The sequence below is a fragment of the Glycine max genome, chromosome 19, assembly GCF_000004515.6.
Source record: "Glycine max cultivar Williams 82 chromosome 19, Glycine_max_v4.0, whole genome shotgun sequence".
NCBI lineage: Eukaryota > Viridiplantae > Streptophyta > Magnoliopsida > Fabales > Fabaceae > Glycine > Glycine max.
Genome location: NC_038255.2, coordinates 41,081,001 through 41,107,796, shown reverse-complemented (window position 1 = coordinate 41,107,796; position 26,796 = coordinate 41,081,001). Strand labels below are relative to the sequence as shown.

General features: G+C 34.5%; 2 protein-coding genes and 1 long non-coding RNA gene across 3 annotated transcripts; 1 reads left to right on the top strand and 2 right to left on the bottom strand.

Annotated features, from left to right (window-relative positions):
* Positions 1 to 4,076: 4,076 nt before the first annotated feature.
* LOC102669942 (uncharacterized) lies at positions 4,077 to 4,670 on the top strand. Its single transcript, XR_419977.4, has 2 exons — positions 4,077 to 4,499; positions 4,635 to 4,670. It is a non-coding gene; the product is annotated as an uncharacterized lncRNA (long non-coding RNA).
* A 709-nt stretch (positions 4,671 to 5,379) lies between these two features.
* On the bottom strand, positions 5,380 to 14,135 carry LOC100801317 (TBCC domain-containing protein 1). Its single transcript, XM_003554151.4, has 9 exons — positions 13,286 to 14,135; positions 12,909 to 13,049; positions 11,115 to 11,495; positions 9,754 to 9,858; positions 7,993 to 8,133; positions 6,883 to 7,086; positions 6,586 to 6,678; positions 6,344 to 6,455; positions 5,380 to 5,788 (listed from the first exon to the last, which is right to left on the bottom strand). Exons 1-9 carry the CDS (start codon positions 13,760 to 13,762, stop codon positions 5,745 to 5,747), a joined length of 1,698 nt encoding a protein of 565 aa, XP_003554199.1. The 5' UTR covers positions 13,763 to 14,135; the 3' UTR covers positions 5,380 to 5,744.
* A 717-nt stretch (positions 14,136 to 14,852) lies between these two features.
* Positions 14,853 to 24,283, bottom strand: LOC100800780 (TBCC domain-containing protein 1). Its single transcript, XM_003554150.5, has 9 exons — positions 23,570 to 24,283; positions 23,122 to 23,262; positions 19,977 to 20,360; positions 19,037 to 19,141; positions 17,058 to 17,198; positions 15,967 to 16,170; positions 15,736 to 15,828; positions 15,487 to 15,598; positions 14,853 to 15,178 (listed from the first exon to the last, which is right to left on the bottom strand). Exons 1-9 carry the CDS (start codon positions 24,044 to 24,046, stop codon positions 15,135 to 15,137), a joined length of 1,701 nt encoding a protein of 566 aa, XP_003554198.1. The 5' UTR covers positions 24,047 to 24,283; the 3' UTR covers positions 14,853 to 15,134.
* Positions 24,284 to 26,796: the final 2,513 nt, after the last annotated feature.

Sequence of the window (26,796 nt, the reverse complement as noted above, 5' to 3'; positions counted from 1 at the left end):
TGATAATTCTGAGCAGTGGTTAAATGCCATGAAAGAAGAGATAAATTTCATGGAACATAATAGTGTTTGGGACTTCGTAGAATTTTCAAAGGGTTGTAAGAAAGTTCGTTGTAAGTGGGTCTTTAAGACTAAACATGACTCTCATGGCAACCTTGAATATTACAAGGCTAGACTTATTTCTAAGGAATTTACTTAAAAATGTGGCATTGATTATAAAGAGACGTTTTCACCGGTCTCATGAAAGGATTCTTTCAGGATTATCATGACATTAGTAGTCCATTATGACTTGGAGCTACATCAAATGGATGTGAAAACTATCTTTCTTAATGGAGATTTAGAAGAGAATGTTTATATGAACTAACCAATGAGGTTCTCAGTTAAAAGAAAGGAACACATGATGTGCAAATTAAAGAAATCAATATATGATCTTAAGCAAGCTTCCCGCCAATGGGAGTAATATTATTTTTATAATTTTGTATCTTGGTGATATCTTGTTTGCAACTAATGATCTAGGTATTCTTCATGAGACTAAGAAGTTTCTTTCTAGCAACTTTGAAATGAAAGATATGGGTGAGATAAACTATGTGATAGGGATAGAAATATTCCAAAATAGATCACAAGGATTCTTAGGTTTATCTTAGAAAGCATATATCAATAAAGTACTAGAGAAATTCAGGATGGAAAAGTGTTCAACATCATCCGTTCCAATTCAGAAAGGAGACAAATTTAGTATCGCACAATGTCTTAGAAATCATCTGGAACGAAAACAAATGGAAGCAATTTCGTATGCATCAGTTGTTGTTGCATCTATCAAGGAAGCTGAATTTGTAGCATGTTTTAAGGCTATAATTCAGGCTAATTGGCTATGGAACTTTATTTCAGGGCTTGGAATTGTTGGCAATATTTCTAGGCCACTAAAAATGTATTGTGATAACTCCGCAACAGTATTTTTTTCTAAGAACGAAAAGTAATCTAAGAGTGTTAAGCATATGGAATTGAAGTACTTTGTTGTAAAGAAAGAAGTTCAGAAATAAAGAGTGTCAATAGAACATATTAGCACAAACCTTATAATAATTGATCCTTTGACAAAGGGATTACCCCCAAGACATTTATAGAACATGTTGAAAGTATAGACATTATTGTTATTGATGATCATTAAGTGTAATTTAACTTATGGATTTTACTAACACTCTGAGTTTATTTATGATATGTCTCTAATTATCTGTTCTTTATGTTTGTATGCTTATTTGTATTAGAGTAATGTTAACAGATTTTGTTTTGAATAAAGACATTATGTTGGACTAATTATGTACTCCTAACTAATGATCATATTAAGGAGAAGACTAATTCGTAGTAGATGAAAGGAACTATGTCGATTAAGTGATGTACAACCATCATGACTTAAATTGGTTCTTGTTCTTAATCATGAAATTATGTTGTACTTAATGTATAGAACAGTTTAGTCATTTTAATGCACATTATGTTAGTTTAATCTATTTATTTATTTAGTCCATAATGTTTGGTAATGTCACATGAGTCAAGTGGGAGAATGTTAAAATTAATGTTTCATGTGAGAGGCATGTGACTTATGTAGGGACTGATAAATAAATAAATAATAATTAATGATTAAATTGTAATTGAGTTAAATAGGAGAAATTTCTAGAAATAACCGCTACTTGATGAGAGTAATGGTTATAAGTGGATTAATACCCACTAACATGAGACAAAGTTCTCTTCCTGATAGAAAAGTGTTTTCTCTAACCCCTAGTATCATGAACATAGAGAGACAGAAAAAATGGTCAAGAAAGCGAAATCTTGTTTCTCTCCTCTTCCAAGGAATCAAAGTATACCGAAGAGAAGTCTTACTATGAAAAAAGGTGTGCATCATATATCTATTATTTGTAAGAATCATATATTTTAAGATCCTATTAATTTCTTATAATTGTTAATCTAGAGAATTCTTAAGTTTTACGGTGGTGAGAACCTGGGTTGTTTGCTTGATTTCCAAAAGAAAAAATAAACTGATTGAGACTAGATAGGATTACCTGATTAATTTACTAATACTTAGCAAATCCAGGCCATATCTAAATGAACTTCTCATGAAACAAATACAGAAAAAGAAAAAGAAAAAAATTAATTTCTTTTATTAATTTAAAATAAACTTATATACCCCAGCTTTTAGAAAAGTAAGATTTAAAAATTTCTTTAAAAGTTAAATTACATAAGTTTATTTTAACTTGTGTATAAGTACTTACTAAAAAGTTTATCACAGTCAATGAGTTTTGATGATAGTTTGCCGATAAAACGAGTGAATTGAGCTGCTAAACCAGCACTGTGCTCTGAATAAATTATGTTGTCATCTCCTCAATGACTTGAAGATGTCTTGCATGTGGGGACAAAAAGATGAATCAAAATCCTATAAATTTGCATGACTTGAATTGTCTCTGTACTTGCATTGAGTTTTAATAGCCTAATTCAATGAATTTGAGGATTTCTTTCTTCTTTGTCAAGGTCTGCTGCAGCAGAAAATAAGTTAGAGGAAGCTGGTTTCTTAAATATAGCATGGATAACATCTGACCTTCAAACTGTAAAACCAGAATTTGTAATTCTTTCCCTTAATTTCAGAGGTAAACCCATCTTTAGTATAAGAAATAGAACTAATTCCATTATGTAGGAGCATTTGATTCTGTTGGGTCCATTCACGGAGTTGCAGAATGCTTTCAAAGCTGGTTTGCTGGCAATCCAAAGAAAAATTTCATTGTAATCTTTTCTAATTTTGTTCTTCCCCACTCATTATGCATGTAGCATAATTAAGGAACGTGTGATTAGAATTGAGGAACAAAAAAGACAAGAAATATGAAGTAAGCTTAGTGATGAAAGAGTTGAGTATGGTTATGATGGCCAATAATAAGGAAGCAAGTTTTTTATTCCAGTGGTAGTATTCTTCGTTAAGCAAGGCATATGTCCATTTCCAATGTTCAAGATACCAGTTATTTCGAATATACGTTATTAGGACATTGCTGGTGTAGTTTTCCTTTGAAGATAGCTCTTTTTTATTTTTTCTTTCTTTCTTGGTTTCCTTCTTGTATTAAAGGAAGGTGAACTACGATTCGCATTGTCTGATTCTGATGCTTATGATGTGATGCTTTATCTGCGCTTCATGTCTATCAGATTTTGTAATGAGAGTGTTTTTTTTTTAAAAGTTAATTTTGTAATGAGAGTTAAGTCATAAGTGTGAGGAACTATTCGTCATATTATTGGAATAACTTCAACTTCTAAAACAATAATTTGTAGTATATAACTATATAGTGAGCGTATTTAATGTAAAATTATAACAATTGGATCCTATTATAATATAATATTTTGGATTTTTCAATTTCTGATTATAATTATAACTTTTTTTCCTCTTCAAAGTTCAAAGGACATTTTTGACATTGAGATTAAGTTTATTGAAGGAAATTGGAAGGAACAAATAAATAGATCGAAAGGAATAATGTATTCTATTATTAACTTAGTTTTTTGGTTGGCTATCATATAGATTATTTAAAGCATGTTATAATAAAATTAAACTCAATAAAATGCATTCCTTTTTATTTTCATTTAGTCCGCTTCTTCTTTTTTCCTTCAACTTTGGGTTATGAACAACTTTTTTATCCCATCAGAAAAAATCTAAATAATGGAGTGCTAATTTCAGTCAATTATATCCCATTGCATTCTATCTCATTTTTACCATTTCACTTATCATTATATATTCACAGGATAAAAGAGCAAAACTTGATTAGAAATTACATGCAAAGTGCACATGTGCTTTTCTCATTCAATCCAAGACGCTGGCTAGCGTGCGTCATCCCCCCGGGGTATGCACGGTGGGACAGAATAGTTTTACAAGGGTTGCAGGATGGGAAACAAATATGGTCCGTTAGATATGGACCATTTTAAATTAGTGGTTAAAATAAGTGATAGACTACATGAGGGTATCACACTGGAACAAAGTTGGTCTAAAAAAAAAAGAAATTGAATAAATGACTTAGATTTTTCATTTTATCTTTTCTTGTTTTTTTTCTTTTTTTCTCTCTTTCCCGGAATACCCTTCTTATTCCTCATCCGTCCCCTCCTCCCCCCCTCATCATTTCATCTTCATTCTTCTACACTCCCAAACCAAAAAACATCATCCACAAAAAATGAATTTTTTAACCCAAGCTATGAATCCCAGATCAACTAGAACATGCAACAGATCTGATAACTCCGGTGAAGAACGATGTCGTGAAAAAGGTTGCGAAGGTGTTTGAGGATCGCCGACAGAAGAACGACGTCGTGAGTATTATCAACCACGGCACTGGATCTGCTGCCGGTGGCAACGAAACCGATGCGAGTTGCTGCTATTGTGCATTTCGAGTCTCAAAATATAATAATTTAGATTCACTTTTAGATCTACACGTTACAACAACAAACAAAGAAATCTCAAAGTCATGCGAGGGCATTAGATCCGTTAATGGATGGTAGGGAGCGTTATAGATCCTAAATTGACAAGAACAAGTGGCTTTTAAAAGTCTAGGCTTTGTAATTATGTCTGTTTTTTTGTTACTTTGCTCTTTCCGTTTGTTGAATTCTTCTGACTCAAATCGATATTGCAGTGGTTTGGTCGTACTTGTAAATCTGGAGAAGAAAAATGAAAAAGAAAAGGGGAGAAGAGAGAGAGAGAAAGGAGAGGCAGAATGTTATCGGAAAAAATGAACGTTGTCGCCGGGAATCGTCACTGGCGGCTATGTATGGTGGTCGAAATGAGTAAGGCGTCGACGAGGAGGAGCGTGACAGCGAAGAGGTTGTCGAGGTCATCGGAAGAAGTAGATGGAAGACCAAGAAGAGAGAGGATCGGTTTTTTTTTATAAAAAAAAAAAAAAATCTAGTGTGGGCAGTTCTATTTAACCCCATATCTATCTCAAGATCCTTCGGCTAAAATAAGTTTCTCACGATACACACCATGCATACCATGTAGGGGTATCGCACCCAACAAGCCGTCTTCCATCCAACCATTCAGTAGGCCATCCAGACGTTCTAACATGTTATATAACAATCATATGGTGACATTGATATCGTGAAGAACACTTGAACATCATACAACGTCCACTATGCTGCCACTTCCATCTCATTAGTCACCATATACACCGAAATTATGGTGGAGACAAACTGTACTTCTACGGGCAAAAATTTACTGCGTATAAAGTTCAGAAATACAGAGATTAGTTATTTACATTGAACCGAAGTTAGATCATTTATAGTCCTAGAGCAATCTCCAACCCATTCTCGCTCATTACTTCTCATTCAGAATGCTACAAGGTAAATTCGCAAAGCGAGAGGACCCAACAGACACTCGGGAAGTTTAATTAAATGGAACAACTCGAAGTTGGAAGACATGAAAAGCAGTACACCAGATGCTGGCAGCTGGAATTTTTCACAAAGACCATTAATTTAGGCTAACAAAATACTACTACATTACAGTAATTATTTTCACAAAAAAATATTACAATCAGATTAGCAACTGTATTTTTCATTGGATTCTGTGCACCGGTGATGTCACGGCATAAATATGTGGGCACTCTAATTCACGTCATCTGATAATGATCTCAGCTACCTATGCGGCCAATAGAATTGTCGAGAGGAATTGAAGAGGAAGTTCAAAAAGGAAGCCAGAAACCTCGTTCCTGTACCATCATTCACTGAGCCATTGCATTGCCTGACAAAGATCAATCACCTTGTAGACAGTAAAGCTGACGAATGTTTCCCGAAGCTGCCACAACAGAAAACAAATTAACATTCGTAGCAAGGTGTTCCTTCACGAAAAGGAAAATTAAATCCATCAAAAGCCATATTGTTTCTTAATGAAACATTGACCACGAATATGCTCAATCATTTGAGTAATAGAATAGAAGATACTATGGTTACTTGATTAAAACTTGAAAAAGAAATCAAGTTTTATGTGTCACGTTAAACTATATCTCATCCAAGGCACAGGAAGACACAACAAACCGCCAATGCTATATTGATTTAAAAAAATGTAAAATTCTGTGGTAGCACTGCCCAATTGCAGTTATATTGACTGTTGCGTGACTATTGAATGAAACTACTATTGAATTCAGAGGTCATTGTAGCAGGTTCCACAATTAAAGGTATCGGAGAAATCTCCACAAAACATTTGTCACCAAAATCATAAGCTTGGTAGAGAATTAGTCCAAGATCCAACTTCAAGGACATACATAAGAAAAATTACTTAAATGGAAAGACAGTGTTCATTGTAAAGATGAAATAGAATAAAAGACAATGATAAAAAAAGAAAGACAGTTACCATATAACCAGTCCTTGAAGTAGACATGGAGCGCAGATGACAATTCTCGTTTGCGACTTTCTTCTAAAGATGCTTCTCGTAAGAGTTGCCTTATCTCCTCTAAATTTTTGTGCTGCAGAGAAGATTAAACTTCATTCAAATGAAAATATATTTCACCTAAAATACAGCTTTTTACAGTTTGATCACCAGAAAATTGGAAATCCAGTCATTAATATATATTACTCAATTGATTCCGTACATACATTTTTATGCTGAGATGCCATATACGCATCTGGTAACGTGAATGGATTGTCTTTTGTAGACCCAGTGGACTCTTCTACAAGCCAGCTTGGAATCTGTGTGCCAACAGCATGGACCAAAAACAAAGCATGTGACTAGATAAAGAAAGAAATATGAAACCTTGAACATTCTTCATCCCAGAAAATTTACCAAACAAGATACCAGCCAATAGTGAACATAATGAAGTCCATTAAATGTGACTAATTTAAAATAAATATCTCCATTTTCCCTTTAAGTCAGTATAAGAATAATGTCCTTACCACAAAATTAGTGAACTGATCAGGGTCCACCAGTGTAGCAGACTCAGCTTGAACATCAGAGACACCAGCTGGATGAGATAATGAATCATGGGGATCAACCATGCCTAATGCTAGAGGTTCATTCCATCGGTTCACTGTGGGCACAATTCCAACTTCACTCATATGCTCCTCCAATTGGGCATAAAATGTATTATAGGGAGCCACCTGTTAACATTATGAGAAACAAAAATCTCATGCAATGAATCCAGATAAGAAGAGTGAGGATACATTATTAGAAGCTAGTACAACTAGAAGAAGCAGAAGTGTGAACAGAAAAAGTAGACCTTTCGCAAGAGGCCACAGACATAATAAAAACTTCATACCCCATTGCCCATTGCCCAGAGGCCACAGACATAATACCATTTTTTTTTCACTAACCAAAATCCACACTTTTAGTGATCTCAAAAATGGTTAAGAAAGAGTAAGTAGTCTATGCACTAACAATGTAAAGAAGTTTTACACACATCCAATTATAAATCATCATGTATGATAAATTTGTTGACTTTTACAATCTTAAAGTTATACCAAGTTACTAACAGTGACTTTTGATTAGTTGACAGTGCATAGCCATTAAACTCTTGAGTCTAAAGAAGTTTTACACTATCTGTTACTAGATTTTGAAGATAAATTCCAATGCTTGCTCTTACAAAGAATCAAATATACTAATCTTGGAATAGTATGAGCTTATCCATTTCATTACTTAAAGCTTAATCGTTGAGTTAACGTTGTCATCTATTTCTCTGCAATTAAATCTACATTAACAATAACATATAGGTCAGAGACTGAGTTCCCTGAGTTATATAATTTAAAAATTAAAACACTAGTATAAATTATAACTATAATTTCTCTATAACCAAGGATGTGACAGTATTTTTTTGCAGTGCTTGGATATATCAGATAAGCCACATATGATATCAAAAATCAATCATTTTTGTATTTTCTGTAGGAGCATCTCAAATAAGGGCTAAACACAATTCCGAAATTTTGTAGTTACATTCTAATGTAAGAAACAAGGAATGGCAGAGCACCAACTTCATATATCATGCAACAACAGTGAATGAGGCAGCTTACCTGCAGCTTATGGTTATCACCAACAATAAGTGGTTGCTGATTCACCCCCAAAAAGAAAACACATTCACGGCAATTAGCAATACAAATACGTTTTGCTGCTACAATTACATGAACTCGTTCACAGTGTTCTACTCTCACAGCCTGTCAAAGTAAAAAATAGGCAGAGATCAATTTCTTTCCTGCCAATTATGTGCCAGTTATTCTAACACTCATGGTAGGCATAGGATCAGTAAAATGCTTCACAGTTACCAAGTCTTACTCAACATAGACAGCTCACATATGGATAAGATAAGCAATGATTTTTAATATGATGAGTAAATAATTTCATTGTCTTTTAAAGTAGAAGTCCTTTGAAACGCAGGCAGATGAGTCCAGAAGGGTGAATTATCCAAAAGTAATTAACAAAAAAATGCATCTGAAAGTACCTTGTTGAAGGTTTTATATGTGATGGATGACAAATAGTTTAGGTAAAAATCATCAAAATGCCCTGATTTTCATCCAACAATAACATATTAATGGCCTGGAAGTACTGTTCACCAAGCACAGATTCACTGAAGCGAAACCAAATGAGGAAAATATTCCTTCCAAATTTCTTGTAATGAAGAAATGGTGGCAAAAGAAACTTTGCATTCAAATAAGTTTAGGCATCAACAATGATCCACCAACTCAACAAAAGTTGAAGTCTTTACTTTTTGCACATTCAATCTTTCTGATTGATTGCCACCTTTGCATCTTTTCATTTTCTCTTTTCTTTTATATGATAGCTACAATCACCTTAACAATATCTTGGTTACAGTATTCCTTGGGAATTTATGATATTCAAGGTTGGATTGGTAAGAAATACTACCTCTGGTCCTATATATAAGAAAAAAATACCTAATTCGGAAAGACCAATAAAAGTGGTTAAATTAGTTAATTTTAATTAATATTGTCATAAATTTAAATTTTATTCCAAAATTACCCATAGAGTTAATTGGTTTAAGTGGTGGTTAGATACAATGACAATACTCGTAATCCAAGGAATAATTTTTTCAACCAATGAGTATTATATTGTTAATAACTCAATAAATGTATCCACTTTCTTGGAAAATGTGTGATATCTCATTAATAGACTTCACAATAAATTAAGAGTATAAAAGGAAATTAGTAATTAATACATTTGAAAGTGGTCAAATGTTTCTTATAATTAGGACAAAAAAATACTAACATTTGTTTTTTATATATAGGACCAGAAGCAGTATGAAAATCTTGGTTCAATTGAATTAAACTTCTGAATGAACACTTATAGGAAAAGAAAATAAACGAATTAAAGAGGTAAAGTGAATCAAATTTCTCCCATAAGTTAAAACACATTTATGCACCACAACTTGCAATTTGCAAAAAAGTTAGACGTGGGAGCTTATGCAAAGGTTAAGGTGCATCAATTAATTTTAACTTATGGGATAAGTTTTATTTATTTTATTTTATTTTATTTTACTTCTTTGATTATTTCATTTTCTTCTACTTTAAGTACTTGTTGAAAAGTTTATCCAAATAAGCTCCTAACAAAAAGATCCAATTCCATTCCCATAGCCTAATAGAACTTTAATCCTAAGGAAATGTCATTCACTTGAAGGCCCACTTGACAGCTATCATCATATCAGTATCATCTTCCAATATTTTGGTAGGAAAACACATTCCATAATTGTTCCTTCTAGATGCATAGAATGATAGAATCATTATGTTCTTTCTAAAAGCAGGCACAAAGCTACTAGTTATTACCTTGCCAACTGCTCCTAGAACTATTGTTGCATCTGAGCATCCATAGACAGTGGCATATCTCAATGGTGCTAAGATGTAGATGGCAGATTCGTGGCAATTTAGAACCTGCAATGATCAAACATAATTGATAAGCATGCCTATAGTGACAAAAGTTTCAAGATATCAGTTTCCAAAATATATGAAGTAAGATGCATAAGAAGCTGACTGAGTAGAAAAAAATGTTTAACACTTAAGCACTCAAACTAAAATTCAAATATCAGCTACCCTGCCATTTCTTTTCAAGGAAAATTGTCACAAAAAAGCTTAAGCTGTTAGTAGTGATGTTAAAAACTTAACTCATCTTGAATTAACAAACTAACCCAATACAAAAAGATCAACTGGTGTTGATTATTTTATATGGTTTTTTCAAATATATCTATATCACCAGTATCATTATGTGTATATTGGTTTTACAGGCATTCCAGTAGAACAAATGATTGATAATTCAAAATTCCTCACTTTAAAGCTTTTCAGTGTAGGCATATTTGACCCACAATCTGCCTCTTATAATTAAGTTCGAAAGGAAGCTGAAAAAATGATTTGTCAAAATTCAACTTTAATAATAAAACACTTAATATTTTTTCATAATGTTAAGAGCCTGAAAAGAGATGGAAATTTGATAGAAACAAAGGAGACAATATTACTGAACAACTGAGAATAGGAGAAAGAAACTTCCTCCAAGGGTTTCCCTTTTCTTACAAACTTTCAAACCTTTGAATGGCTACTTCTCCCCTCCTTTCCTTTATTTATCTAATTAATCTCCTCTAACTAACTACTCTAACCGCCACTAACTGATTTTCCCTTCCCTTTCTCCCAAATCCTAATAGATATACTATTCGTACTGTAAAACCAATGCAACAATTAGAATACATGGTACAAGTCTTTAATGCATGTTAACAACCACAAGATCCACGTGGGATATGGCAACAATAATGTCCAACACTGGTTGATAATACATTAAGCACTCTGAATAATGTTTAAATAAAGAACCTAAATCTACTTGTACATAATTTGTTTAGATATGAAGCAGACTAACTCTAGCAGCTCCAAATTTAAAACCTTTTGACAGAAAATATTATCTGAATAATACCCAAAAGCAAACACCAGTCATTTAATTGCATCAAGTTAGAATACTAAGAGCTAAAAAGCTATTTATTCAGAAGCAGATGCTTATATGGAATGTAATTGCACTTATTCACAGTTTTATAAGAAAGAATAATATTAAGAGTTAAAAGCTTACCCAGGATCAATAGCTCCAATAGTCAAATTACACGCAAAATTATACTTGAAAAAAAATATATGGAAATATGTGTAAGACAAACCTTAACAGAGGAACCTTTAATGTCAGATGCATGCTTCGCATATGACGATTTAGAGATCCCTTCAATGAAACTTGCCCCTCTAGTACCTGTTGAGACCTTAACTGAGACAGTGCTTGCATCAGTCATGGCAACATCCTGATCAGAGGCACTAGCTGGGCCATTTTCCTTTGAAGAAGTCCGTTCAGAAATATATTCCAAAGCAGCCGCTACATTTTGCAGAAGCCAATCATGAACTTGTGCGGCAGGAACAGGAACAGCAGGCATGTCAGGGTCTGAGTTTGCAAAAAAAGGAGAACATTGACTAAACGAATTTCCTTCTGATCCCTTATCACCAAACTGAATTAGGAACCCAAGATGCTCAAATCTATCCATGGTTAAAACCTATCAAATAAGCAAAACAATAATAGGACTAAGAACTAAAAGAAAAACATATATTGAAGAATAGAAAATTAATCAAGGAAATGAAACATTTAATTAAAGAAAACACAAAAAATTCCTCATCCTTTCCTCCAATAACAAACAAATGATCTAAGACTACAAAGTTGAGTTCACTAAAAAAGTGTCGGCCCAATGTGTAAGGCTCCCGCCTAATGGGGTCTGGAAGGTAGGTATACCCTATACGCAACAATACATCCACATGCGGAGAAATTGTTTCCAGGATTTGAGGCAGCAACCTTTACCACTCTACCAAGACACTGCCTTAAAGTTGAATTTACTATGATTAAAGAAAGAAAGAAGGAAACCCACTGCTGCCACTATATAATGCCCAAATGAAAAGGTGGCAGTATGATGAACTATGTGATACACTGATATGTGATGTCGGGGTAAAAGAAAGTAAATCTTACTGTATCTCCAGCATATCCTTTGAATATTATTATTTTTAATGACAGCCAAAGTATATAGGCATTGACAAATGCATGTGAAACAAAAAAAAATGAATTAACTAGTGAGGGGAATAGTATTAACATCAAGAGAAGTTGGCATCATCAAAAAAGAGTAGATGGCTGACATCCTTATCAAATTAATACCAAACAAGGACAAAGAAATGGCCATCAACCCACTTGCCTGTTTTTGTCCCCACCTCCAAACAAAAACGAAAAGGCTGCTTATCCGTCGAATAGAAATGGACCAGTCATGCTAATTCTCTTTAGGGCATGCATATAAATCAACAGACTGGATCCACTGATTATTAGCACAAATTGTCAGTTGGCACATCCATAACTCATTGGACCATAGCTCACTCAGCAGATCACAACCCCAGCCTCATTCTTAAATACAAATAGATCACTTATAAATTGTGTATGAATCTTATAAATAAGTAAGGATTGTACACAAGAGTTTTTATCAAATGTAGTAGTACTTGCATGAGATTCTTACTCTTACATGTAAACCACCATGACCCCAATTAAATCAAATGAGAGTGGGACATAGTATACAATCATGTTTCTGCCCTCCACAAGGATACTGCAAAGCTAGTGAAATGTCATAAAATCAGAGTACAAATTTTCAATCATACTAGAAGGGAACATGATTAAGCAACAAATAAATAATGTCATTTAACAGAAGCTAGGAGCAACCGTTGGACACAAAAAAGAATACAGCAAACAATGGAAAATTACTTTCCATGACACTCAATCACTTTCAGGTTAGTATTTGACCTCACCAAAGCATCATATCATATGAATTACAAGAATCGATCCCATATGCAAAGTCTGGTATTGGGAATATAAGAAATAATGGATTGCAGTCAAAATCAGCAACAACCCATAGGTAGCATACAGTAAATTAACAAACCAGGGACTCATCGCCTTCTCCCTCCACAGGCTCTGCTAGAAGAGACACAATGTTAGCCAAGTGCTTTTGCAGATACGACAACTGATGCGCCTCTTCATCAGCCTGGGACGGCATAAACCGCCGACTGTTGCTGCGTACGAGCTGCAAAACATTCAATATCAGAATCAACGCTTTCTAGTTTAGTATCAAATCAACAACAGAATCACTCAAAACAAAATTGCCAGCAGTTTAATACAGAAATCAAATAGAAATAGAGTCATCACGAACAAAAAAGCACCAAACACCAGCTAAAAAATAAAGAATACCGAATCCGGTATGATAACGCATCGAATTGCATCACGGAAAAATCTAGGATGAAAGGAAAACGAAGAATTCACCTGAAGCGGCGAGAGAGCGGACAAGTAGCCATCGAAGGCGGAGGTGGAAGGCCAGACGTCGGTGACGGCGGCGGAGTCCTTATGCGTGCGCGGGAGGAGCCTCTTGTAGGATTGAATGTAGAGGAACAAAACCAAATCATGGACGTCGACGCCGACGGAATCGATTTCGACGAGATTGGCGACGACGAGAGGTTCGGAGTCGGAGTGCAGAATCGAGGCGAGGGTATCGAGGACGAGCCTGGCGTGCTCAATGGAGATCTGCAGTGACTCGGAGATTGCCGCCAAGTCGACTCGCTGGTTGGAGGATAACTCGAGAAGCTTCTGCTTCAACGGAATTAGGGTTTGCGCCGGGTCGGAGAAGATGAGGCGCGGGATTGGCAAGAGGCCGTGCTCGAAGGGCTCGCGCCTTGGGTGAACCACGGTGGTTGGGTCCCTCGCCAATGAAGATGACGTGGATGGCTCTGTTGGTTCCGTCATGGCAACGCCGAGGGAAAAATCATGAGAGAGAGAGAGAGAGAGAGAGAGAGAGTTGCAGATCTTTGATTCGGGAACAAGTAGAGGGAGAAGAGAGAGATGCGGGTGCCTTCTGGTGGAGTTCACTGTATGGTTGTATGGCTACGTGGCGTATTTTGATTGGTTGAGTCTGAACAGTGGCAAATTGGTTAACTTTTCAGAACGGATTTAAATGCATTTGTACTAGTCGGAGGTAGTATTTCTCATGCAATTCTGTTGTGGCACGGAATTTTTCATTGAGGTACAACTACAAACACTGGGACTGAGCACTGCTGCTGCTAAATTTCGAATTTTTCACGTTTCTGGTAGTACTTAATTATGTATTGCTTTCTTTTCTATTTTTCCTGCTTGGTTGAATAGTAAAGAGTTACTAGTACAATGCTGTTCAGTTTTCTCACGAACACGGAAACTAAAATTACTTTTAGGGAATCAATTTTTTTTATCATTAGTTATGTTAAATATTACTGTAAATCTAGCTAAATCCAGCTTGGCTTGTGCTTGATCATACCATTTTGATGACTGGACCTGGCAACTGCTTCTGCCAGGAATTTTCAGTAGGTAATTTAGGATTAAATGTATTCATCAAATTGCGTTTGACAGATTTTGATATTCGTCTTGTATTTACACGGTTAGGGGACATTTCTCATTCAATTCAGCCATTATTAGGATATTAAGGCATCGTAATTGTATTGCCTTACAAAACATTATTGCGAGGAACAATTCGACATCATCAACCAACGTCTGTCATGCCAAGCATTATCACCCAATCCAAACCACCATTCACATATTTCCTTCTTAGCAGTATCCACCGGCAGAAGAAAATGACTTCGTGTAAGTTCCGAAATTCAGATGTTAGCTATTGTACATTGAGGCAAAATTAAAACTATATCTCCAACCCATCCTCTCCAATTACTTATAAATCAGCCGCGGTAATATACGATGTGAATTCATAATGCGAGAGAACCCAACAGAAAATCCCGGGAAGTTTAATTAAATGGAAAAACTCGAAGTTGGGAGATATAGAGTACACTACGCTAGATATTGGCCGCTGGAATTTTTCACAAAAGCCATTAATTTAGGCTAACAAAATATTACAGTAATTATTTTCACAAACAAAAAAATATTACAATCAGATTAGCAACTGTATTTTTCATTTGATTCTGTGCACCGCTGATGTCACGGCATAAATAGGTTTTACTCTAATTCACCTCATTTGATCTCAGCTACCTATGCCGCCAATAGAATTGGCAAGAGGAATTGAAGAGGAAGTACAAAAAGGAAACCAGAAACCTCGTTCCTATACCATTAACTGTGCCATTCCATTGTCTGACAAAGATCAATCGCCTTGTAAACAATAAAGCTGACGAATGTTTCCTGAAGCTGCCACAACAGAAAACGAAATATTAGCAAAATCTGCTTAACTTCCTCTTGACAATAGTAATTAATTAGAGCAACCCGCTTTGTACCAAACTTCTCCTTTTATAACATACTGTTCATCAATTGCCTTTCTGATTGAAATTTCTCCTTTTTAGAAGCATGATCAATTTTAACTTCTTATGTAAAAGTTGATTTTAACTTGTGAAAAAAGTTTGATTCATTTTAGTTTATTCATTTTATTTTCATCTCCTACGACTACTTATTGAAAAGTTAATATACATTGGGCCTAAAAGACAACAAATGATAGTTACCATATAACCAGTCCTTGAAGTAGACATGAAGTGCAGATGACAATTCTCGTTTGCGACTATCTTCTAAAGGTGCTTCTCGCAAGAGGTGCCTTATCTCCCCTAAATTTTTTTGCTGCAGAGAAGAAGATACAATTTCATTGTAGTTAAAACATATTTCGCTTAAAATAAAGTTTTTTGAAAATTTGATCACCAAAAGATTTGGAAATCCAATCGTTAATTAATATACAAATCAATTAATACCACACATACATTTTTATGCTGAGATACCATATAGGCATCTGGTAACGTGAATGGGTTGCCTTTTGTAGCCCCAGTGGACTCTCCTCCAAACCAGTTTGGAATCTGCATGACAACAATACAGACAGAGAAAAAGCATATATGAATGTTAAAGATACCATCTACTGGCGCATACACATGTGTGCACACATATATCCACTATTTTACTTTCCTTACAAGTCAATGTTAAAGAAACATTCATACCACAAAATCAGTGAACTGATCAGGGTCCACCCGTGTAGCAGACTCAGCTTGAACATCAGAGACACCTGCTGGATGAGATAATGAATCATGGGGATCAACCATGCCCAATGCTAGAGGCTCATCCCATCGGTTAACTGTGGGCACAATTCCAACTTCATTCATATGCTTTTCCAATTGGGAGTAAAATGTATTATAGGGAGCCACCTGTTGACATTATGAGGAAAGAGTTTTCAAACCATGAATCCAGCTGAGAAGAGTGACATTTGTAAAAAGAAAAATATACATACATTGTAAGAACTAAGAAGTTAGTATCACTAGAACCAAAAATGTGATCACAAAAATTAAGATGCCACAGACCAATTTTTTCCTTCTAAAAAAACAAATACTATATTTGTAGTGATCTAAAAGAATGGTTAAGTAATCTGTTACTAGATTTTGAAGACGGACTTAAATGATTGTTTTTGCAAAGCACCAAATATACAAATCATGGATGACTTTTAAGGGATTATCCATTTCATCACTTAAGCTTAATCATGTAGTTAACCTTTTAGTTTCTTTCTCTGCTTATATTAACTGCACCTTATCGATAACAAATACCTTATCAATAACAGTCATATACTATGCGTACACTGTTCTAAAATTGAATAATCAACATTAGTATTTAATGAAAAAAAATATATCAGTACACCTACAAAGTACAATCCATAACATTAACCAGGGAAAACACTCATTAGCCAAGAAAGTACAATTCATAAACATGTTAAAAGTACACCTTTCAAAAAAATATTGAGATGCATTGTTTTTTAACATTTTATAATATTTGAGCTGAATATTTTTCATAATATTGTGTCCTTAAAGTCTCTATCCATAGAGGTTTCGACTAAAATGTCCAAGTGTATAGGATATATAGCAAATCAATCTTTTTGAATTTTCTGTAGAAGCGTTTTATGAATTTTATAATTTTCTGCAGAAGCGTTTTATGAGGCCTTAACATGGTTCCCAAATTTCATAGTTACATTCTCATGTAAGAGACAACCTGGATGGGTAAAGTACCAACTTCATAAATCATGCAACAGAATGAAGAAGCTCACCTGCAGTTTATGATTATCACCAAGAATAAGAGGTTGCTGGTTCACTCCCAAAAAGAAAACACATTCACGACAATTAGCAATACAAATACGCTTTGCTGCTACGATTACATGAACTCGTTCGCAGTGTTCTACTCTCACAGCCTGTCAAAGAAAAAAGTAAGCAAAGATTCCTGTTAATTAAAAACTATTATAATACTAATGGTAGGCAGAAGAACAGTAAAATGCCTCCCAGTACCAATTCTTACCCAGAGTAAACAGCACGCAAACACACAAGATAAGCAACAATTTTTAAAATGATGAGTAAATAATTTTATATCTTTGATAGTAGTAAAATGCAGAATAGGGAGTCCAGAAGGACGAATCATTATAAATAAATAAAACCAGCACCTAAAAATACCTTGTTGAAAGGTGTTATATTAAATGGATGACAATTAGTTTAGGTAAAAATCATTATATTTAATGGTTTTCAATCAACAAAGTAATAACAATACTGTTACAAGCATAAGTGTGGGGATAAAGCAATAATCATCATCTCTCACACTTCTCATATACCTGGAAGAGCTGTTCACAAATTATATATATATCCCTTTTGAATAATTGAATTTATTGCGATGAACCAAAAGTTGCACAAGACACTATTGCATTCAAACAAGTTTGGGTATCAACTATCATCCCCCAACCAAGAGAAAGTTAAAGTCTTTACTTTTGCACATTCAATCTTTCTGATTGATTGGCATCTTGCCATCTCTTCATTTTCCTTTTCTTTTCCATTCTCAAACATGAACTTCAATCTCCTTTAACACAATTGAAGAATTTTCAAAGATCAGAATTTCTGTCACTTCACATGGGACTCAAATATGAGTCCATGAGAAGGTTAAGCTGCCTTCGAGAAAAATAATAGGATGCACAATTGTCCAAAAAAAAGATTTACATGAGGAAATTTTTATATTCTTTTGAGTCCCAGTGTCCATTTCCTTGTACTTGTGAGTATCTTTTTGTTAACCAGTCAGCAGGCATGAATAAATGGAAGGAATAAAAATTCCCAAATTGTGTCATACAATGGCAGCAACAATTACCTTCACTGGAAACATATTTTTGTTATAGTATTGAGTAATCCTCAGGAATTCATATCTAATAGTAAGACTATCTAATAGAAAGAGTTAGTTCCATTCCCCGTACCTACTAGAACTTTAATCCTAAGGAAATTTCATTCACTTGAAGCCCACTGCTTAGCTATCATACCAGTATCATCTTTCCTTGTATGTCACATTACCGTGTAAAATGACGAAATAATATTGTTTCCCAAATTCCAGCAGAGTTATTAATGGTGGATAGCAGTTCATGACCGCAAGCAAAAATTCCACCATAAAAATACGGGAAAGGACATTGTGGCCTATGGCAGAGGTGTGGTGACTATAACACACAAAATAACAAAAAATCAGCAGAGTTATATAAACTAAAATTAGCATTGGGTAGTTATACCATGAAAATGTGTTGGCTCAGTTGAACCTGTTTCTATGTGTGTCTGTGTAAAGTTTTCTGTCATTTCTGCCATCAGCGCATTGGGTGCCATGAGGATCGTGGGCACCATGATCTGCCATACCAAAAGGCCATGTCATAGCCTTTGTATGGCAGATTATCAAATTTCAGCCACAACATATTACATATTGCCATGCAGTGTTGTTAAATGGTGGCGCTATAGACACCATGGCATGGTGGGGTTTTTTGCCAACCACCATAGGCAATTTACAAAGGGAGGACCACTATGGCGGCACCATAGGCCACAATGGCATGTTTATATGGTGGAATTTTGGCCTTCCGCCATTGATAACACTGCTGCCATGGAGCCACCATGGCCATCATTTAACAACAATGCAGTCTTGTACAAAGTCAAAAACAAATTCGATAATTGTTCCTTATACATGCATAGACTCATCATGCCCCTTTCAAAAGCAGGACACAAAGCTAATAGTTATTACCTTGCCAACTGCTCCTATAACTATTGTTGCATCTGAACATCCATAGACAGTTGCATATCTCAAAGGTGCTAAGATGTATATAGCAGACTCATGGCAATTTAGAACCTGTAATGATCAAACAGAACTTTTATTAGCATAATATATCAACCATAATCTCAAGTGACCTCTCAATTTCCAAACACGTGAAGTAAGATGCATAAAATGTTGATTGAGAGAAGAAGAAAAAATTAGTGCTTAAGAACTCAAACAACTTTAAAATAGCTAGCCTGACATCTTTTTAAAAGGAACTAATTATTCAAAAAGCTTGAGCCATAAGTAGGGAGGCTCAAAAACTAACCCATCATGAAAAACCAAACTAAACCAATAGTAATAAAAACTGATCGGTTGTCATTATTTTTATATCATCTTTTCAAATATGCCTATAACATAACCAATACCAATATGAAGACATTGGCCATATATGCATTCCACCTTAATTCAAGCTCTAAAGCCTTTACTTGAATAACATCCAGGAGAACAGATAATTGATAATAAAATATTCCTCACTTTAAAGCTTTCGAGTGTAGGCATGTTTGACCTAAAATCTGTCTTGCTTAAATAAGCTTGAAACTAGAAAGGATGTTGAAAAATTCATTTGTCAAAATTCAATTGTAACTAATAATACAGCACTTTATATACAGCATGTCAGTATTTCTATTGTTATAAAATCAATGCAAAAACTAGAATACAAGGTACAAATCTTTCATGCATAATTGCATATTAACAACTAGATTTGTCCAAGATAAAGCAGCAATGATGGGCAACACTGACCGATGCTATATTGGGTACCAGAGTAGCCTCTGGTTCAAAGTAGTGTAAAGAGGAGGAGGAGGGAAAGGATAGATGGGGGAAAGAGTGAAAGAATTTTGTTATTTCCAGGAAAGATGTGTAAGAAACAAACCTTAACAGAGGAACCTTTAATGTCAGATGCATGCTTCACATATGACGATTTGGAGATCCCTTCAATGAAACTTGCACTTCTAGTACTTGTCGAGACCTTGTTAACTGAGGCAGTGCATGCATCAGCCATAGCAACATCCTGATCAGAGGCACTAGCTGGGCCATTCTCCTTAGAAGAAGTTCGTTCAGAAATATAATCCAAAGCAGAAGCTATATTCTGTAGAAGCCAATCATGAACTTGAGCAGCAGGAACAGGAACAGCAGGCATATCAGGGTCTGAGTTTGCAAAAAAGGGAGAAGATTGACTAAAAGAATTTCCTTCAGATCCCTTATCACCAAACTGAATTAGAAACCCAAGGTGCTCAAATCTATCCATGGTTAAAACCTGTCAATTAAGAAAAACAATATTAGGACAACTAACTAAAAGAAAAACATAAAATTTGATTCAACAGAAAATAAATTGCTGCAATGGAACATTTAATCAAAGACAAATTAAAAAAGTTAAAAAATTCCTTAATCTTTCCTTGCTTTAACAAACCATATGATTTTAGGTTACAAAGTCGATTTCACCAAGAAGGAAAAAAACTGGGAATCCACAGCTTCCTAGAACAATATATATCATACCCCAATGAAAAGGCGGTAGTATGTTAAAATATGTGATATGTGATGCCTCGGTGGGTAAAATAAAGTAAATCTTACTGTAACTCTAGGCTCTAGCATATCCTTTCATTATTATGATAACTAATTACTAAATACAACCAAACATATAAAGGTTATAACCATAGCCAAATGCAAATAGAGGAAGAATTAATTAATTAATTAGTGTACAGAAGTGAGGGGACAAAGAAATGCTGAAGTGGCCAACAACCAGCTTGCCTGTTTTTATCCCTCACCTAAAAATAAAATGCTTGTCTGTAGAGATGGTTCAGCCATGCTAACTCTCTCTAGTGCATGACATGTATATAAATCAACTAACTCAATTTCACTCATTACTAATGCAAATTGTCAGTCAACACATCCATATCTCGTTCAACCAAAAGCTCACTTAGCATATCACAACCCCAGCCTTACTCTTAAGACAAAACAGGTCAATGATAAATTGTATATGAGTCTTAAAACAAGTATGGATTGCATGCAAGAATTTCAACCAACATAGAGGTACTTGCACAAGAATCTTATCTCACATGAAACCCCCCATGTCCCAATAAATCAATAAGAGTGAGACAAACTATAGAATTATGTTTTCTGCACCCCAAGAGGATATTGCAATGCTAACAATAGGTCACAAAAACAGATTAACAAGTTGCAATCATATTGGAAGGTAACACAGATGGGTACCTATCATGGTAGTCAAACTGAGATCTTACTTAAGATCAAGAAGAAGAACTTGGATAGTAAATCATGAGATAGTAACATGGACCGTAAGATCTTACAAAATTCATGAAACACACCCACATATATAAGAAATGCTAACAACACACTCTCTTACACATTTTTTTAAATACACTCTCTTATTTGTTGAAATTTCTTGGAAATTACAAAAGAAATGTGGACCCCACTTCTTATTTAATGACTCTCTCATGATTTTGTAATTTTCAATAAATTTCAACCAATGATAGAGTGTGTTAAGAGGAGTGTGTTAGAGAGTGTGTTGCTAGCACTCCTAATGTGTGTGTGTGTGTAATGTATAATAATAATAATAAATAAGGAAAAACATTTATTTAGAAAGACCAAATTACCTTTTAAAAATTGGGAGACCAAATGAAAATCGTGTAATATTTAGAACAATACATTTAAGCCTTGTTAAAAGAGATACACCTTAACAATTTAATTTTTTACTTATTATTAATTTTGTAAATTCCTAATAAGATACCAACAAGTTGTTGGTCCAAGTGATACTAGACTCCGTCCCCTTAAGTAAGGTCTCAAGTTAAAGTCTTGTGGATGGAAAAAATGTGGTTGGGAGGGGAGAACCCCACTAAAGCTGGCTAGCCAGGTTCCCCGATGGAAATTAGTCATCGACAAATTCGGTGGATACTTCATACCAATAACATGGTTACCAAAAAAATTCCTAATAAGATATATTTGTAGTTTTTTATTATTTTTCCTTTAATTTTATTACCATTCTGTTAATACAAAGTGGTATTATTTAATAAAATATTTAAAAAAAATTCCCGATACCAGAATCTGTTATAGCTCAAATAAGATGAGTAACACCTTAGGTAAACTTCACTGTAGTAGAAGTTGGAATTGGAATATTAGGTTCATGATTGTATCAAGCATAACACAGTGCAGAGGCATAGCAGCTGCTGGGCTTGGATTTGAAGACATTTTAGTGCAGAACCAACACTGCAGAAGTCCAACAGAAAAGAGGAAGAGAAGCAGGGCAGAGAGGTACAGAAACAGTGGAGATGTGGAAGAGAAGAGAAGCAAGAAATTCAGAGACTCAAAGCAGAGGAAAACAAGAGGTTGAAGCAGAGATTTAGAGAGGGAAAGCAGGAAGCGAGAGATAAAGTTTTGGGATTTAGAGAGGGGAAGCGGCCAGGTTTCGTGTATTTAAGTGCCGAAACAGGTTTTTATAATTGGGCTGTGGAACCCAACCCACAAACCCAGTGAACATCCCGCTCACTTGAAATACATAATTCACTGTTTCCATGATCTTCAACGACAATCCAGACCGATCCTGCAAGATTACGATTCATGGCCCAATCGGGATCAACCGTGGCCAAAAAAATCGTAGGATCATGCAATCCTAGGTGCTGAATTGCGATTTTGACTACGATGATACCTATCTGCTACCAAATTCTTAACAACTGGTGTCTTCAGTGTATGCACAGTGTATCAAGTTTGGACATTAGACAAAATTGATAGCAATGAGCAAACAATAAAGTAATATGATTAAGTAATAAATAAACAACATCATTTTACAGGAGCTAAGCAACAGTTGGTCACAAAAAGCATACAACAAATGATGCAAAACTACTTTCCATGGGACATCACCAAAACAGTATACAAATTACAAGAATGGATCCCAAACACATCACGCACACACGTGTGTAACTATGTGAGTCTACCGAATTGCAGCCATAAACCAAGTAATCGGCAGCAACCCATAGATAGCAATAGCATACAGTAAATTAACAAACCAGCGATTCTTCGCCTTCTCCCTCCACAGGCTGTGCTAGAAGAGACACAATGTTAGCCAGGTGTTTTTGCAGATACGACAACTGATGCGCCTCTTCATCAACCTGCGATGGCATACCCCGCCGACTGTTACTGCGCACAAGCTGGAAAGCATTCAACATCAGAACTAACATCTTTTGTATCAAATCAGCAGAATCCCTCAAAACGAACAGGTCAGCAATTTAATACAGAAATCGAAAAAAGAATCACAACGAACCAAAAAACCAACGAACACCAGCTCAAAAAAACTAATCCAAGGGTTTGAATTTGAAAGTAATAAAATTGATCCAAGATTATAGGAACTAAACAATGTATTGGTCCGAAGCAGCATCCCTGTGCCTAATAGCGTTTAACAACAAATCGAATTGTGTCAAAGAGAATACAAGGATCGAAGGAAAACGGAGAATTCACCTGAAGCGGCGAGAGAGCAGACAAGTAGCCATCGAAGGCGGAGGTGGAAGGCCAGACGTCGGTGACGGCGGCGGAGTCCTTGTGCGTTCGCGGGAGGAGCCTCTTGTAGGATTGAATGTAGAGGAACAAAACCAGATCATGGACATCGACGCCGACGGAATCGATTTCGTCGAGCTTGGCGGCGACGAGAGGTTCGGCGTCGGAGTGCAGAACCGAGGCGAGAGTATCGAGTACGAGCCTGGCGTGCTCAATGGAGATCTGCAGTGACTCGGAGATTGCCGCCGAGTCGACTCGCTGATTGGAGGATAACTCGAGAAGCTTCTGCTTCAACGGAATTAGGGTTTGCGCCGGGTCGGAGAAGATGAAGCGCGGGATTGGCAAGAGGCCGTGCTCGAAGGGCTCGCGCCTCGGGTGAATCACGGTGGTTGGGTCCCTCGCCAATGAGGATGACGTGCATGGCTCCGTTGGTTCCGTCATGGCAACGCAGAGAGAGAAATCATGCGAAAATGAGAGAGAGAAAGAGTTGCAGATCTTTGATTCGGTAACAAGTAAGAGAGATGCGAGGTGTGTTCTGGTGGGGTTCACCGCATCGGTGTGTGGGTACGTGGCGTATTCTTATTGGTTTCGGAACAGTTACCATTTGGTTTATGCTTTCCCCTTTTAACTCTGAGATCAGATATCAGATTAACGTATTTGTACTTTGAAGGCATCATCTATCAATAGTATTCATACAATATATATATATATATATATATATATATATATATATATATATATATATATATATATATATATAATATCTGTCTCACGTCTTGATGGGACATAAAAATATTTTTTTTATATTTACTTTTTTTTCTCTATTTGTCTTTTACTTTCTGATTTTTTATAAAAAAAAATCGTGAATAAGCACGGCTCCATTTTAGTTTATATTGAATTTGACTTATCTGTATCTCTTTTCATGTGATAATATTTAATAGTTATATTTAATTTTAAATATTATAAAATTATATTATTTTAATGGGACAGTATAGTAACAATATAAAAAAATAACAGATAAGTAGTCAAATCCGTTTATACTATAGCAACAATTCTCATAATCAGATTCTCAGTTGATGCACTAATTTAGCCTATGTTTTGATATAAAGGGGTAAAAAAAATTAAAAGCGTGAAGAATGAAAATGAATGAAATAAAATAAAAAGAGAATAGAAAGTTAGGTGATTTTATTGTGATGAAAGAAATTTAAAATAGATAAAATATTTAAAATAAAGTGTAAAAAAAATAGAGATTCAACTAATGTCTATTTTATTCTTTAAAAAAACATATTTCCTAACTAACCGTATAAGCGATTATGGTTACAGCATAATTGATTACCACACAACAAATCTATTACAAGGCACCACACGTGGGTGCTAGCAAGTAGCGAGGATCAAGAGGAACAATTGTGGCAACAAAGAAAATTATGTATTGTATTGTAGTGGAGCTTATCCTTTCACTCTCTTTTTGAGATGAAAGTAAAAGCATGGAGGTATCACATTTTTTTCAAAACTTCATTTCATACATAACAAACATCCAAGCCCATCAACTTTCACCCATTTTTCATATCATTTCATTTTCATTGGTGTTTAAGCCCTCAGAACCAAATACTACATTATTTAAGATGAGTCTTATTTTAACATATTTTTATTATTAAATTAGTTAAAATTTATTTGAACCATTTTCAAAACATAAAAGACCAATGTAAAATTTAAAAGATGGGTGATCAAATTGAAAAAAAAAAGTACCAAAAGTGGAATTTAATCTTATATGTACAAGGTTAAATTACTTTGTTGGTACCTGAATCTACTTAAAAAATTTCTATAGATTCATAAACTAAAATAATAATAATAATTAAATATTATGTAATTTTTTTTAATTGAATCCTGAGATTTTTAGAGCTACCATAACTTATCATTTTATAGCAATTTTAAGTTGTCATGAACTAATCCCAGGGACTTACTTTTTTCAGTTTAGAAACCTTGAAAAATTTTAAATAATCTAAAGACTAAATAAGTAATTATTATTATTATTATTATTATTATTATTATTATTATTATTATTATTATTATAACATATGCTATATTTCTTTTCATTCCTATTTTTTCTGCTTGGTTGAATAGGTAAACACATAGGTGGACCTACATAGGATGAGGGGTGCGGATGCATTCACTGACTTTAAGAAAAATATAAGTATATATTTAGTATTATTATTTTTTTCTGTCTCTATTTTGATAATTTGAACTCATTGTTTCCAATTTTTCAATGTTTCTATGGGCTAGTTTTGTTTCTTATGTTTTGTTCTATTTTCAGCTTTTTAGGTACTTTTATGTTTTATTCAATTCTACATTTCATTTCATATCATGTTTTATTTTTATATGTATGATAACTATGCTTTGAATTGTGGTCTGCATATGCCATTGCAGTTACAACACTAAATGCATTTTGACTTATCGCCACAGCATCAGAAAAACAATTACAATTGTGTCAACCACGTTTTTTTTCTATTTTCTGCGATGTCAAGAATCACAACAAAACTATAATCATGATTGTCACTGTATAACTTAAAATTGTGTGGTAATAATAATTTTTATTTTTAAAAAATACCCCTACTGACTTTGGGTCCACTGGGTAATCACAAACCTATTTTCCCATAAACAGAGAAACTAATGGTCTATTTGAAATGAATGAAAGTTGAAGGGGAAAAAACATAAATAATGATATCTTTTATTTTATCTAGTTAGAGAGAAAGTGAAAAAAAAACTAAAATATTTTTTTTTCATCTTCATAAGTATAAAAATGTTATCATTTTTGTAAATTTTTCAATTCATTTTTTTTCTTCACAAAATTAAAATATATATCAATCACAAAATTAAAATATATATCAATTTTTACTTGAAGTAAGGTTTTAACCTTCAGACTTATATGTATTACTCTTTTATATCGGTTATATACAAATTTTATATTAATTATATACATAATTTATATAAAAAATTATATCTAGATTTAGATTTATCGAAACTTATATTCGAGCAAAAAAAATAACACCAGATGAAAAATAAACTAAAAATTTTATAAAAATGAATTTCAAACATTGCTTTATCAGAACCAAAATATATTTTAGAGAAAAAAATAGTTCACTTCTAGAAAAAAAATCAACTTTTATTTCTTTTCACTTTCCCTCCGATTTAGA